This window comes from Nycticebus coucang, chromosome 9 (genome assembly GCF_027406575.1).
Source record: "Nycticebus coucang isolate mNycCou1 chromosome 9, mNycCou1.pri, whole genome shotgun sequence".
In the NCBI taxonomy this organism is placed as follows: domain Eukaryota; kingdom Metazoa; phylum Chordata; class Mammalia; order Primates; family Lorisidae; genus Nycticebus; species Nycticebus coucang.
Genome location: NC_069788.1, coordinates 36,678,152 through 36,693,658, shown reverse-complemented (window position 1 = coordinate 36,693,658; position 15,507 = coordinate 36,678,152). Strand labels below are relative to the sequence as shown.

Below are 15,507 nucleotides of genomic sequence, written 5' to 3'. Positions count from 1 at the left end.
GAATAAAATTTCAGTATTTTTAAATTTATTGAGATTTGTTTTATGGTTCAGTATACAGTTTATATTAATGAATGTCCCATCCATACCTGATAAGAATTTGTATTCTGGGGCTCAGTGCCCATAGCTCGGTGGTTAGGGTGCTGGCTACATGCCCCCAGGCTAGTGGGTTCAAAGCCAGCCTGGGCCTGCTAAAACAACAATGACAACAACAACAACAAAAAATAGCCGGGCGTTGTGGCAGGCACCTGTAATCCCAGCTACTTGGGAAGCTAAGGCAAGAGAATCACTTAAGCCCAAGAGTTTGAGGTTGCTGTGAGCTGTGACGCCATCACACTCTACTGAGGGTGACATAATGAGACTCTGTCTCAAAAAAAAAAAAAATTTGTATTCTGCAATGTTTTTTTTTTTTTTTTCTGTAATAGCAACAAGGAGGGTATTAAGTAGTCCCCATGGTCTTTTTCATCCAACTTTAACTTTTAAACCTCAAAATTTTTTAAACCTCTAGTCTAACAAAGAAGTAAACATTTTTTGTTTTCAGCTAAGAACTTAGTTTCTTCTTCATCAACTTACCGATTAGGAGATAGGCACAGGGGCTCATGGCCTGTAATTCTGGTGCTTTAGGAAGCCAAGGGCAGGAGGATCACTTGAGCTCAGAAGTTCAAGGTTATAGCAAGCTATAATTGACCACTGCATTCCATCTGGGGTGAAAGAGCAAGATCCTATCTCTTAAAAAACAACAACAAAAAAAAAAAAACCCCATAGTTTAATGAAACTTGCTACAGTTGCAGCCTGCCTGTTATATATGCTGAAGGATCTGTCTAGGTCTCAGGTTCTGATGGAAAGTTTATTTGTTTCCTTAACCTGATGAAAGAAATGACCTAGTAGATCACATACCGGACTGTATGTGACAAGAGCTTACCCATTCGTGCTTCTGTATTTACTGGTCAGAAGACAGATTAAGTAATTATCTACTGAGTTTTCAGATGTTAGTGGAATTGGTACCTACAAATACACCTATATTTCTTCAAAACTATAATGTTGCATTTGGAGAGGGAGTTAGGGATTCAGGCTTTAAAGTACAAACTGAGTCCTTCTGAGGAGCTGACAGTGCAACTTTCTGTCATCTCGACACAGTACAGCTTTGCTGCGTGGAGTCTGTGGCCTTGTTTTATTTTTTTAGCAGAGCATATTCTATAGTCTTTTTAAAAATGCTGATTTTAGGTAGTCAAGACACATTTGAAATATAGTGGCCTTTCAGTGTAACTGTGTTCTTTTTTTCTACAAAAGGAAATAATAAGAAGTGTGTTTTGTCCTTAGGTGGATAGTCATCTGGGAGGACAAAAAAGGCCTGCTGCGAAACAACTAACAAAAGGAGCTTTGTGAGTTATTTTTGGAAATGAAAAAATCAATTTTGAACATTTCTCTAGGTCTCTAACCTTCGATAAATATACTACAGAAGTCAAGTTATAATAATGAGACTGTAGTAAGGCAAAAAACTCATTTAACAACAACAACAAAAAAGACTATACAGTGGAACCTCCATAGTTAACCACCTCCTTAAGTTGACCTAGTTTTTATAGACCAGATATGTGTCACACGTACATACCAGTACAGAAGGCCTAGTTCCTTATGTTAACCACCTCTGTATGTCAATCACTTTGTTACAGTCCCCTGGGTGGTCAACTTACAGAAGTTCTACTGTATTAGCCTTTTAAAAATATACTTGGGAAATCTTTTTCTACAGGGCCTATACATATATCAAATGTAACACGAGCCTACTGTCTGTTCTTTTCTTCTTCAGGAGAGAAGTTCTCTGTCTTATAGGGACAAAAAGTCTGAGGAGAAGTATGTTTGATAAACTGCTGTGTTTAGAACAGAAATATTAGCATGAGCTTAGCTGGCCAATGGTCAAGCATGGCCAAGGTCAGTGGGTGTGCCAACACATGAATAGTTGGTGGGAACACTGTGCTTTTGAGGTTAGGGTCACAATTTTAGTCCATGGTAGAAATGGTTAGACCAAATTCTAAACCACTAGGGTACATAAAATGTAAAACTGAAGAAAAAACAAAACTGCTATACTATGATTAATAACATCCTTGTATGTCTTATTTTCTTTGCATGCAAATATACATCATGATTAGATTTGATTTCCTAACATGACTCTACATTGACATTGGCCATTTCCCTTTGAAAGTATTCTCCAGCAGTTACAGAGGGACCAAGCCCACACTGTGACACCTGACAAAAGTCAGTTCCAATCACTAAGTGATGCGGTGCAGAGACTGCTGTCCTACCACGTGTGCCAGGGCTCCATGCCCACTGAAGAAGACTTGAGGAAAGGTAAGCAGGCTACATCCCTAGAGTGCCACTGTACCACCAGGCACCCTCCCACGGCCACCCCCACAGAACAAGAGCCACCTCACTCCCAGATAATAGAAAGATTATTGCTTTTAATCACAGACCAAATTCATTCCCTATTTACATAATTTCCAGCCCAGGAGGGAACTTATTCTTAGGGAGGTGATTTATTCTTCTCAATGTTTTATAAAGGGAAGCTAGGCATGGTGGCAAGTGTTTCTAGTCCCAGCTACCCAGGAGGTTGAGGCAGGAGGATCACTTGTGCCCAAGAGTTCAAGGCTGCAGTGAGCTCTGATCATATCACTTCACTTTAGCCTAGGTGACAGAGCAATACTTTGTCTCTAAAAATTAAATAAATATTTTATGAAGGGGATACCCAAAGGTCAAGAGTATTGTGTTGACAAATTTAGGGTTAGTGAATCGAAAGCTTCCTTTGGACTGCTGGCTGACAGTCCAATGGCTGTAGACTAGGTCTGTGCAGCAAGTGAGTTTAGCCCTTGCCTTTGTGCAGATTGCTGAGCTGATTCTACCAGTTTTATAAATCAGATAGAGAATTCAGCTTCCAAAAGCATTCCCTGAGGGTACAAAGTGAGCCCAGGGCATTGGCCATGAAACTGGCAAAAATATTAGGGATAAGAGCCCCTTCTCCCAACTTAGAACTCAGTCTGTCCTGCTGCCTGGCTCTGTTTCCTCCCCGAGTTGTGTGACATAGTTCTACCTCTCCTTCCCCAGACCATTGCCTAGTGCCCTCCACTGCTTTAACCCCTTCTCAGCCACTGTTAGTCTTGCTCCTTCCGGCTAGACTCCCTGATCTCAGAGTCAGTGGTTTCTGTCCTCTCTGATCTTCCCTGGGTCATCAGGTGGAGCTGTAAGATCCAGCATTAAGCAGAGGTGTGAAGACTCTGAGAAGAGTGAATTAGAAAATGTAGGATCTGGACAAAACTACATGACCAAGCCCTACAGGGATTAGTTTGTGTCTTTACATTAAACTGGTCTGCCCAACCCAGACAGTTAGACTTCATATTTCACCTGTTTTTGGTTTTCATACTACCAAAGGCAAGTAAAGGCTTAGGTCATCTAAACTAGCAAATCATTCCCCATTCACTGGTATTTATTGCTAGTCTGCTAACAAGGTTTTATTTTTTAGATGACATTCAAAGGTATTATGTTTTGGGTTTCCTAATTAAAGTTAAAATGGGATAATATTGGCTGGGTGTGGTGACTCAGGGCACCTAGCACTCTGGGCAGCTAAGGTGGGAGTATATAATAACTCCCTTGAACTCAAGAGTTTGAGACCAGCCTGAGCAAGAGTAAAACCCAGTCTCTACTAAAAATAGAAAAATTAGTCAGGCATTGTGATGGGTGCCTACAGTCCCAGCTACTAAGGAGGCTGGGGCAGAAGGATCACTTGAACCCAGGACTTTGAGGTTGCTGTGAACTAGGCTGACACCACGATACTCTAGGCTGTGACAGAATGAAACTGTCTCAAGAAGTGGGAGTGAGGGTGGCGCCTGTGGCTCAGCGAGTAGGGCGCCAGCCCCATATGCCGAGGGTGGCGGGTTCAAACCCAGCCCCGGCCAAACTGCAACCAAAAAATAGCCGGGCGTTGTGGCGGGCGCCTGTAGTCCCAGCTGCTAGGGAGGCTGAGGCAAGAGAATCGCGTAAGCCCAAGAGTTAAGAGGTTGCTGTGAGCGGTGTGACGCCACGGCACTCTACCTGAGGGCGGTACAGTGAGACTCTGTCTCTACAAAAAAAAAAAAAAAAGAAGTGGGAGTGACAATATTAATATTATAATGAGTTTCTGTGCCCATATACCAGTGGGCAGTGGGAGACAGCAGTGTAGACATGTGATGCATAATCAAGGAAAAGATAATTAAATAGAGAAAATTGCCACAGATAAACCACGTTGTTTATTTATTTACTTGGGTGTTTGGGTTTTCTGTTTGTTTGTTTTTTGAGACAGAGTATCATTTTGTTGCCCTCAGTAGTGTTGTGGCGTCCTAGCTCACAGCAACCTCAAACTCTTGTCAAGTGATCATTTTGCCTCAGCCTTCTGAGTAGCTGGGAGTACAGGTGCCTACCACAATGCGTGGCTATGTTTTTTGAGATAGGGTCTTGCTCTTGCTCAGGCTGGTCTTGAACTCCTGAGCTCAGGCAGTGCACCCACCTCAGCCTCCTCCCAGAGTGCTGGGATTACAGGTGTGAGCATCTGTGCCCAGAATGATAACCCATGTTTAAATGATAGAAGTATAATGCATCGCAGTCTTACAAAATGAAATGAAAGACCCAGTAAGTGATTTACACTTTCTTACTATTTCTGTCTCTCTCTTTTTAAAGTGGACAATGAATTTGAAACAGTTGCCACTCAGCTCCTAAAAAGGACCCAAGCAATGCTTAACAAATACAGATGCCTTCTCCTAGAAGACGCCATGGTAAAAGTCATGCTTCTGAGCATATTTGTTTTTTAAAACACTACAGGTCACAGCCACTAAATCAGAGAGAAAAAATTCAAGGAATTCTATTTTCAGAATATAGTTTAAAAGGCACAAATATTTAAGATTGTAGTAAAATTAACATTTAGCCAGTACTACAAAAACATCAGTTAACATTGCTGTACTTGGTGGATCAGTACTCTTGTTTTGTCGTTTAACAAATGAGCAAACTGGGGATTAAGTTAAGTAACTCTTCCAAGTTCATCTAGAAGTTCGTAGCATCATTACAGAGCCAGTATTCAGGCTAAGACCATCTGACCTATGGCCGCACTGATGTTGGCTGTGGCTTTTCACCAACCCAAAGATGAAAAGACGGGCTCATAACAACTGTTAAAATTAATTTTGTTTTTAATTGAGAGATCTTTAACATACTACAAAATTCATACTTAATTTTAAAGTCTACAACTAGATGGTTTAGTATATTCACAAGGTTGTGAAACTATCACCACCATCTAATTCTAGAACACACTAGATAAAAACTAAAATTAGTTTCGAAGCATCCGTTAGAGAAAGGAGGAAGGTACCTCAAGAAACGATGAAAGATAAAACTTATTCTGAGATTTTAGAAGCAGTTCTAAAATCATATGAGCTCTAACCTATAAATTTCATCTGTTACATGTTGTTTTCAATTTGAGATCAACTTTGAAAATGCACTGTGGGAGATTTATTGAACTATATTATATAATGTATGGTATATGATAAATTTTATACATATTTACTTAAAAATAGATATTTACTTAAAATTATGCCCCCAACGTCTATAATAGTTCTCATATTGACAACTGTTTCTGAAATAAAACTCTGAGACATCAGAAAAGATCATCCCTATGTCAGGAAGGGCCACTTATTTGGTCAAATTATCTTATATTTGCCATGAATTTTCATGTTAAATAAAACCCAGGAGTGTAATTTAAGATTTTTTTTTTTTTTTTTTGGCCAGGGCTGGGTTTGAACCTGCCACCTCCGGCACATGGGACCATCGTCCCACCCCTTTGAGCCACAGGCGCCGCCTGTAATTTAAGATTTGATTCTGTTAACAGCAAGGCCTTATTAAAAAGGAAATTTTTAATAAAATCATAATTAAGGCATAGCAGAATATAAAGAAAGTCATCCTACAATTCGTGTGTAAAAATAAATAAATAAAGAAGCATATATATTCTTTTATGTACCTAGAGTATCTTTTTTTGGGGGAGGGTAGAGACAGAGTCCCACTTATTAACCCTCGGTAGAGTGCCGTGGCGTCACACAGCTCACAGCAAGCTCCAGCTCCTGGGCTTAGGCGATTCTCTTGCCTCAGCCTCCTGAGTAACTGAGACTGCAGGCGCCCGCCACAACACCCGGCTATTTGTTGTTGTTGCAGTTTGGCTGGGGCTGGGTTTGAACCCGCCACCCTGGGTATATGGGGCCGGCACCCTACTCACTGAGCCATAGGCACCGCCCAGTACCTAGACTATCTTAAATTGCTAAGCAGGCAGCTGACTCCAGGGAGAGGCACTGGCTAGTGGTGGGTGCACATGGGAGACAAAGAAGGGAGGCTTCCTTTTTAGGTGCCAATAGTGCCTTTTGAATACTGTACCAATGTGTAAATTACCTTTAAAAAATAAAATTAAAAGGTGGTGGCGCCTGTAGCTCAGTGGGTAGGGTGCCGGCCACATACACCTAGGCTGGTGGGTTTGAACCCGGTCCGGGCCAGCTAAACAACAATAATTGCAATAAAAAAAAATAGCCAGGCGTTGTGGTGGGTGCCTGTAGTCCCAACTACTTGTGAGGCAGAGGCAAGAGAATCACTTAAGCCCAAGAATTTGAGGTTGCTGTGAGCTGTGACACCACCACACTCTACTAAGGGTGACAAAGTGAGACTCTGTCTCAGAAAAAAAATACAATTAAAAGAATGCATCCTATGTGACTAGGATGAACATGACTAAAGAGGACAGGCTAGAAACCAGACACCATGTTGTTATTGCTGATCGCTTCATTTGTTGCAAAGACACTGTGAGATGTTTGCTCTTGATGAAAGGCATAATGACTGGCCTCTCTCATTTTCAGCGGATCAACCCCTCTGCTGAGATGGTTATGATTGATAGAATGTTCAACCAAGAGGAAAGAGCTTCCCTGTCCCGAGACAAGCGTCTGGCCCTTGTTGACCCTGGTAAGAAATGTCAGAGTGAAAGTAAGGAAGGACTACTGCATGGTGCGAGGACTCCGGGGGCCTTTGAGATTCTGTCTGAACTGACCTTTGGGTGAGAAATCTGAAGGTAGAATATGAATTCTGGGGAGAAAAATCTGAAGAGTATATAATAATTCTGAGAACATCTCTACAAAATCAAACTGGAATTTTATACTCAGTCAAGTGATTCTTTTGCCTTATTATAAACTTAAAATTCTCATTCTTTCTCGTTTTTGAGAACTAAATTAAGTCAGAAGGCTTCCCAGAAGCAATTAAAGCTCAGCATATTATTGAGTGTCCTGCTATGTGCAAGCCACAGTTAGGAGGAAACATCAGTGAAACAGTCCCTGACCCCAAGCCAATGAATTGTGAAGCTCATGGAAGTGCTTTTCTCTCATCTAACTACTATCCTGCCACTTGCATGCATTTTAGGTTTGATTCATATTCTACTTTTTTTTTTTGCACTTTTTGGCCAGGGCCAGGTTTGAACCCACCACCTCTGGTATATGGGCCCGGCACCCTACTCCTTAAGCCACAGGCGCCACTCCATATTCTACCTTTAAAAAAAAATAATAATTTCTCTCGGGCGTGGTGGCTCATGTCTGTAATCCTAGCACTCTGGGAGGCCAAGGCAGGTGGATTGCCTGAGCTCACAGGTTTGAGACCAGCCTGACCAAGAGCAAAACCCCATCTCTAAAAATAACTGGGCATTGTTAGCAGGCACCTGTAGTCCCAGCTACTCAGAAGGCTAAAGACAAGAGAATCGCTTTAGCCCGGGAGTTTGAACTTGCTATGAGCTATGATGTCACAGCACTCTACCGAGAGCAATAAAGTGAGACTCTGTATCAAATACATATATAAATAAATAAATAAAATTATTTTTCTTGGGCAGGTATGGTGGCTCAGGCCAACATGGGAAGATTACTTGAGGCCAGGAGTTCAAGACCAGCCTGGGAGGGCGGCACCTGTGGCTCAAAGGAGCAGGGTGCCAGCCCCATATGCTGGAGGTGGCAGGTTCAAACCTAGCCCCGGCCAAAAACTGCAAAAAAAATAATAATAATAAATAAAAATACAAAAAAAAAGACCAGCCTGGGAAACATAGGCAGACCTTGTCTCTACAAAAAATTATTTTAAATAGCTGAGTGTGGTGACATGTGCTCCTATTATCCTAGATACTTGGGAGACTAAGGTGGGAGGATCATCTGAACCCAGAAATTCAAGGCTACAATAAGCTATGTTCACACCACTGCACTCCAGCCTGGGTGACAGAGCAAGACCTTATCTCTAAAACAAACAAACAAAAAGGGTGGTGCCTGTGGCTCAGTGGGTAGGGCGTTGGCCCCATATACCTATGGTGGTGGGTTCGAACCCATCCCCAGCCAAAACCACAACAAAAACATAGCTGGGCGTTGTGGCGGGTGCCTGTAGTCCCAGCTGCTTGGGAGGCAGAGGCAGGAGAATCGCTTGAGCCCAGGAGTTGGAGGTTGCTGTGAGCTATGATGCCACAGCACTCTACCCAGGGCAACAGCTTGAGGCTATGTCTCCCAAAAAAAAAGGGGGGGGGACAGTGCCTGCTACTCAGTGAGTAGGGCGCTGGCCCCATATACTAATGGTGGCAGGTTCGAACCTAGACCAGGCCAAACTGCAACAAAAAAATAGCCGGGCATTGTGGCGGGTGCCTGTAGTCCTAGCCTCTCGGGAGGTTGAGGCAAGAGAATTGCATAAGCCCAGGAGCTGGAGGTTGCTGTGAGCCGTGTGACATCATGGCACTCTACCGAGGGCTGTAAAGTGAGACTCTGTCTCTACAAACAAAAAAAACCCTCTGTACTTTATTTTATAATTTCAAAATACTAAGAGGAGAGGCTCAGCACCTATAGCTCAGCAGTTAAGGGTGCTGGCCACATACACCAAGGCTGGCAGGTTCGAACACAGCCTGGGCCTGCTAAACAACAAGGACAACTACAACCACAACAAAAAATAGCCGGGCGTTGTGGTTATTGTAGCTGGGGCGCCCATAGTCCCAGCTACCTGGGAGGCTGAGGCGAGAGAATCTCTTGAGCCCAAGAGTTTGAGGTAACTGTAAGCTGTGATGCCACAGCACTCTACTGAGGGCGACACAGTGAGACTCTGTCTCAAAAAAAAAAAATACTAGGAGAAGAAATATATATATATATATATATTTTTTTTTTTTTTTTTTTTTTTTAAGACAGAGCCTGACCAATGTCTTTTCTAATACTTTAAAGTTCTGCATTGTATTTGATGTGGCTCAAGTTTACATGCAGAACATATGATCCTCATACTCAGTCTAAAGGAAAAGTCTAAAAGAAATGCTACAGGGCGGCGCCTGTGGCTCAGTGAGTAGGGCGCCGGTCTCATATGCCGGAGGTGGCGGGTTCAAACCCAGCCCTGGCCAAAAACCAAAAAAAAAAAAGAAATGCTACATATCTAGCATGATCTTTAAATCTTTCTGAAAGGGAAGAAAAGCGGGAGTGGTGACTCACATCTGTAATCCCTGGGAGGCCGAAGTGGGTGGATTGCCTGAACTCAAGAGTTCAAGACCATCCTGAGCAAGAGTGAGACCCCATCTCAACTAAAAATAGAAAACTAGCTGGGCACTGTGGTGGGTGCCTGTAGTCCCAACTACTCAGGAGTCTGGGGCAAGAGGATTGCTCAAGCCCAAGAGTTTGAGGTTGCTGTGAGCTATGATGATGCCACACCAATCCACCCAGGGCAACAGAGTGAGACTCTGTCTCAAAAAGAAAAAGGAAGAGAATAAAGTAGGGAGTTGGGCACGGTGGTGCATACCTGTACTCCCAGTTACTTGGAAGGATCTCTTGAGCCCAGGAGTTCAAGTCCAGCTGCCCAAAGCAGTGGGGCACCACATCGTTTTTTAAAAAAAAGAAAGAAAATGAGAGAATAATGTAGGATATATTTCTGTCCCTTTTTCTTAGAACTTGAAATCTCCTGTTGCCTTTTGATGAGTTGACTTGTGGATAAATGTTCCTATTCTGTCACAAACCCCTCAACGTGGGCACCACAAGGACAGGGACCATGCTGCATTCTCTTCAGTGTAGTGGCTGTACAGCCAACGTTAGTTGGATGGAATCATCTTTTTAGATTTCAAGATCTCACATTTTGGGATTTGTGAACAAATTCATGTTCGTGCTATACATATTCTTTGTGGTTTTGTAGGTGTCATCAAAGTCCTGTTTCCTTTCCATTACTTCCAGACTTCACACTTTTTTTTGCTCTTGTATAACAGCAGTCTGTCTCCTCCATCTGTATCTTCAGTGCCCTCCATCCTCATGGACATTTCTTTGGCCATCCTCCGGCTTTTCAGACACAGTTCCTCTGTACACTGTCCTTCCAAGCAGATACTACTTTGGATGCAGGCTAACCATTCATTTTGTAGTCTTGGCAAAGTGAGGACAAGTTTCTTACATGTGTCTAAAGGGATTGACGTGCCATCACCCAAAGACAAGTAGCTATGTTCATCCTCCTGACCCCCAAATGCCCATTCTAGGGCCCTTTGTGCTAAGGAAGAAAAAGGATGATACTGCCACCTAATTTCTGTTTTCAGACTGTTTTAAGCTATCCATTAATAGAAAACTTTTTTTTTTTTTTTAGACAAGAGTCTCTTACTCTGTCGCCTTGGGTAGAGTGCAGCAAGGTCATCATAGCTCATTGCAACTTCAAATTCCTGGGCTCAGGCAATCCTCTTGCCTCAGCCCCTTCCCAAATAGCTGCGACTATAGGTGCCTGCCATCATGTCTGGCTAATTTTTTCTATTTTTAGGAGAGACAGGGTCTCACTCTTGCTCAGGCTAGTCTCAAACTTCTGAGCTCAAATTGTCCACCCAACTTGGCCTCCCAGAGTGCTGGGATTTACAGGCACAAGCCACCACACCTGGGTGGAAAACTAATTTTAAATCAAACTTAGACATCAGGACTAACTGAAGCTTTTTGTCTATTGCAGTGGTTCTCAACCTTCCTAATGCCGTAACCCTTTAATACAGTTCCTCATGTTGTGGTGACACCCAACCATAAAATTATTTTCATTGCTACTTCATAACTGTAATTTTGCTACTGTTATGAATTGTAATGTAAATATCTGATATGCAGGATTACCCCCAAAGGGTCGCAACCCACAAGTTGAGAACCACTGGTCTATTGGGTTTTCCCATTTGCATCAAACAGCTACCTCTTCAAAGAGGTTTAAGCTGCCTATCTTCAAGCTCCGGTTACACAATCTTGGTTACTTGTACAGAAGCTCTCTCAGAGTCATACTTCTGTACATGAATCAGGCTGATTCATTGGGCTGGGCTAGGTGTGCCCTCAGCACCTGACCCACGCAGGGAATATTGTATCGTCCTTACTCTCATTCACTCATTCATGTTCTTTTCCCTTTTCCAGAGGGATTTCAGGCTGATTTCTGTTGTTCCTTCAAACTTGATAAAGCTGCTCATGAGACACAGTTTGGTAGGAATGACCAGCATGGCAGTAAAACAACCAGCTCTCTACATCAGACGGCCAAGACCCAAAGCAGGGACCGAGCCAAACCAGGTGTGACAGAACCAACAAATCATGACCAATTTCATCTAGTGCCTAATCACATTGTAGTCTCTGCAGAAGGAAACATTTCTAAAAAAACAGAATGCTTCAGTAGAGCGCTGAAATTTGACAAAGTGGGCTTAGTTCAATACCGGAACACATCTGAAGAGAAGGCCAGTGAGTGCTCTCCCGGCCCTGATGGGCACCGGAAAACCTCATCCAGACCAGATCATGGTACTGAGAGCAAACTCTCGAGTATCCTGGTAGATTCACGCTTGGAGATGACGTGTAACAATTCCTTCCAGGAAAAAACTCTGAGGAATTCTCCAAAGAATGAAGTTTTACATACAGACATCATGAAAGGATCAGGAGAGCCCCAGCCAGATCTCCAGCTCACAAAGAGTTTAGAAACCACATTTAAGAACATCTTGGAACTCAAAAAGACTGGGCGGCAGTCCCAGAGTGACCCAACGGTTAGCGGTACTGTTGAGTTAGATTTCCCCAACTTTTCTCCAATGGCTTCGCAGGAAAACTGCCTGGAAAAGTTCATCCCAGACCACAGTGAAGGCGTTGTAGAAACTGACTCCATTTTAGAAGCAGCTGTAAATAGTATCCTAGAGTGTTAATAGCAGCAGTCCCTCCCCTCCCTTGTCCTGAGACCCTGCCCCAAACAAGTTACATTCTTTCCTGGCAAAAGCAAGTGGAAACGGTCTCCTGTCTCCAGTCTGCTTGATCTTTCATCACAGGTTATTCTTTCTAATCTCAACCCTGTTCTTTGTTTAAGAGCAATACTTGTCGTGGTTACAGGGAGATCCTTTAGGAAAATTAATCCTATTCGAAAGCAGTCTGATAGGCCCCACACATTTCAAGTGTTATGAAAATGCTTTAGTCTTTTTTTTTTTTTTTTTTTTAGAAAAGTTACTTAATGATACCACAGTATACTTGGCCCTGGGTAAAATTTTGACAATCATAAGTCATTTGAAAAGAACAGATTTATTAAATAAAATCAAACAGGACTAATAGAAGCTATTTTTAAAGAATACCCCACTGCATCTCTAAATTTGGTTTTATGGGTTTTTTGTTGTTATTTTGGATATTTTTTGTTTTGTTGAGGGAAGACCACATGGTTCCCCTCCTCAGCCATCTCTGAGCAGTAAGTTGCTGGCTGCTCTGCCAGGGAGTCCACAGCCTGGGTAGAAAAGCCAGTGACACCTAAGCAGAGCTTTAGCAGGGCTTCCCTGTTGATGATTCAAGTGCTTTTTTGATGCTCCAAGAGCAAAACCTCATGCTTTTTAGCATATCAGTGTTGAGTTTGATCTAGGGATGCTCTGTTCTTAGTTGCAACAGCATGACTTGAAATAATTTCAGCAGGCTAAATAAAGGAAAATGGAAACTAAGAGGCACAGTGTACAGGGGAGGCCGGGACAGAGCCATGAAGATTATAATATGTATATATGTAAAAGCATATATATGTTAACTATTGAGAAAAAACAAGAGTTTTGCATTTTATAATTGGATATAGTCAACACATGATGTATGTTTTTGTTTGTTGCTGGGTTTTGTTTAACCTCTCTTTGTACCCTCTCCCACAACAAATAGACAAGCGTCAAAAGCACTTTCATTTGAAAACTATATTGTAAATTTTTTAGTTTAAACTTAAAGGGGACTTTGGCCTTGTTTATGCTTCTTGTTGTCTGAAAACAGTAGTCACCCCTGGCAGCAATCATTACCAAAATACAGACAAACCAAAGGTAACCAGCCAGCCCACCATTGAAAGGAAAGATCTGAGACACAGGATTCCCATTTGAGAGCCAAAGGTTATGCCCTGTTACAATTTGTGTTCAGCTTGTCTGTGTTCATAAAGGTGAACATGACTTATTGCTTTATTTATTTATATTTCTTTTCAGGGAGTGTTTCCAGTTTTCCTTTCCTATATACCTGCCCTAGTTCATCACATTTCTGTTGTTACTTTCATTCTCAATGTCATTGTAACCATCACTTGTCTCCTATCATGGGGAAGGCTACATAATGGTATTTTATATCCATTCTTCTCCTCGCACACATATGCACTGTATCTGAGCTGCTTGGATCCAGAGGTCACACTGGTTACAGTGTGTGCATACTCACTCTCCCTCTTGTTGTGTGCATACTCTCTCATTTTTTTCTGTTTATGTCCCTGGCTTTAGAAGTGTACCCACTGGTCTCCACTTTAATGTGTTGCCAGGATCTGCTCTGGCTGCCACCAGCATGGGGATGACCCCCATTGTCATCATGTTGGGCATTTCTTTTCCAGATTGGCCTGTGATGGAAAGGAAAGCTTCTGATTATTAGAAAACACAGCAACAGAAGACCTATACACCCCCACCCACCCACACAAAGAAACCCTGCAAGACAGCCTGTCTTTGTAATACTTTCTTCCCAACCCCACGCCCTGGCCAATAGAAATGGGAAAATCTGGGCCATTTTAGGGTTACCATTTTTTCCTTATTTGTGCCAATGTCCAAATTGCAGATTTCCCCTTTTCCTGTATTGTAACATATTAGAAAAATAAGTTGGTATTGCCAGTTGGAACTTTCTGTTTGGGCAGCCCTGGGCTAACACCCTGCCCTAAATTCCATGATTTCATAGGCTCTTATCTTAGGGCTCATGCTCCCCTAATTCCTAGCAAGATGTAATGATAATCCCTCCTGATCAAATTCTTCTCATTGTGGAACTTTATATCTGGAAGCCTTCATGTGGGCTGCTAATGAGTTAATTACTTCGAATCAGTGGAATTCTCAAGAGACAAGATGTGCTTCATGTACATTTATCACCTCTCTCCCTGATCCTGCCCCGCTACCCCAATCCTAACTTCTACATACCATCTGAAAGGGTTTTTAAGCCCTAACACTTGTCTAGCAAATGGAGAGCCTAATTTACCAAAATGAAACGTGTAAATTTTTGTGTCCTTGTAAGTTTACTTTTTATGGAAGAAGGATTCTAGATAATGACAGACAAAGATTACGAAATGTATTTTACTCCTGTGATTAGGTTATATGCACATGGGTCATAACTCGCATGTCGAGCCCCCTCTGGTGAAGGGTAAGAGAGCTCAGCCTCGGATGGCCAATATTCACTTGTTCAGGTTTGTTAGTAAAGTTAAGTTTTACAACTTCTTGTACTCAGTAACAAAAATGATTTTCTTTCTTTTTTTTTTTTCTGTTGTTGTTGTGGAAAAGTGTGAATTTGTTATTAAGCATTTGATTTTCTGTGTCCTTACATACTGCCTAAAGATAAAGCAAATTTTAAACTGGCAATTACGAAAAAAATATTTTAGCTCTGAAGAATTTAGTAAACTCTGTTAGATTAGGGAGGCCTTACAGACTGACTTGACTTAAAGAGGACGCGTCACTCGCTGTCAGTGTGGTGTGGGCTTTATTTGCTTAAATACCTTCATTTGTATAGTATGTCTCACTTGAAATTGCTTTGTATACATTTTGTAAAAATATTTATAAAATGTTTTGTAAAAAAAAAAGTATAACAAATTGCAGTTTATTTTGTTATGTTGGATAAATACTGTTAAAAGAAACCAGTCAGTAACTATATTGTTAATCCATGGTTAGGAAATGTTTAGTTGGAGATTACAAAATGAAACAACCATTGCAATACAGCCAAAGATTTGGGAAAATGTGCAAACTGTGATTGTCTTGATTTTGCAAATAGGAATGGCTACTTTTCCCAGAAGAAAAGGGTAAGTGTTCAGTGGGAATTCTATTTAAAAGAATTTTCCATTACTAAAAATTAGCCTAACCAGTGAGGGGACAGGATTTTAACTGAATGGTCTTTCCAAACAGTCACAAATTAAATTAAGTTGGTCAGTGAGGAAATCTGGTCATGTATATCTCTGGTCTCCATCCCTACTCCTGTTACATGGGCTCTCACAAAGGAAGGAAAATGGGGG

General features: G+C 41.9%; 1 protein-coding gene across 3 annotated transcripts in view; it reads left to right on the top strand.

Annotated features, from left to right (window-relative positions):
* BICRAL (BICRA like chromatin remodeling complex associated protein) overlaps nucleotides 1-15,234 on the top strand; it is a 96,765-nt gene extending 81,531 nt beyond the window's left edge. For all 3 annotated transcript variants that reach the window (XM_053600932.1, XM_053600933.1, XM_053600935.1), the window contains 5 exons: nucleotides 1,318-1,379; nucleotides 2,195-2,340; nucleotides 4,696-4,790; nucleotides 6,897-6,999; nucleotides 11,430-15,234. In XM_053600932.1, the coding sequence (XP_053456907.1) occupies nucleotides 1,318-1,379; nucleotides 2,195-2,340; nucleotides 4,696-4,790; nucleotides 6,897-6,999; nucleotides 11,430-12,193 (1,170 nt within the window). In that variant the 3' untranslated portion in view covers nucleotides 12,194-15,234. The remainder of the gene's footprint in view (nucleotides 1-1,317; nucleotides 1,380-2,194; nucleotides 2,341-4,695; nucleotides 4,791-6,896; nucleotides 7,000-11,429) is intronic.
* The last annotated feature ends 273 nt before the right edge of the window (nucleotides 15,235-15,507 follow it).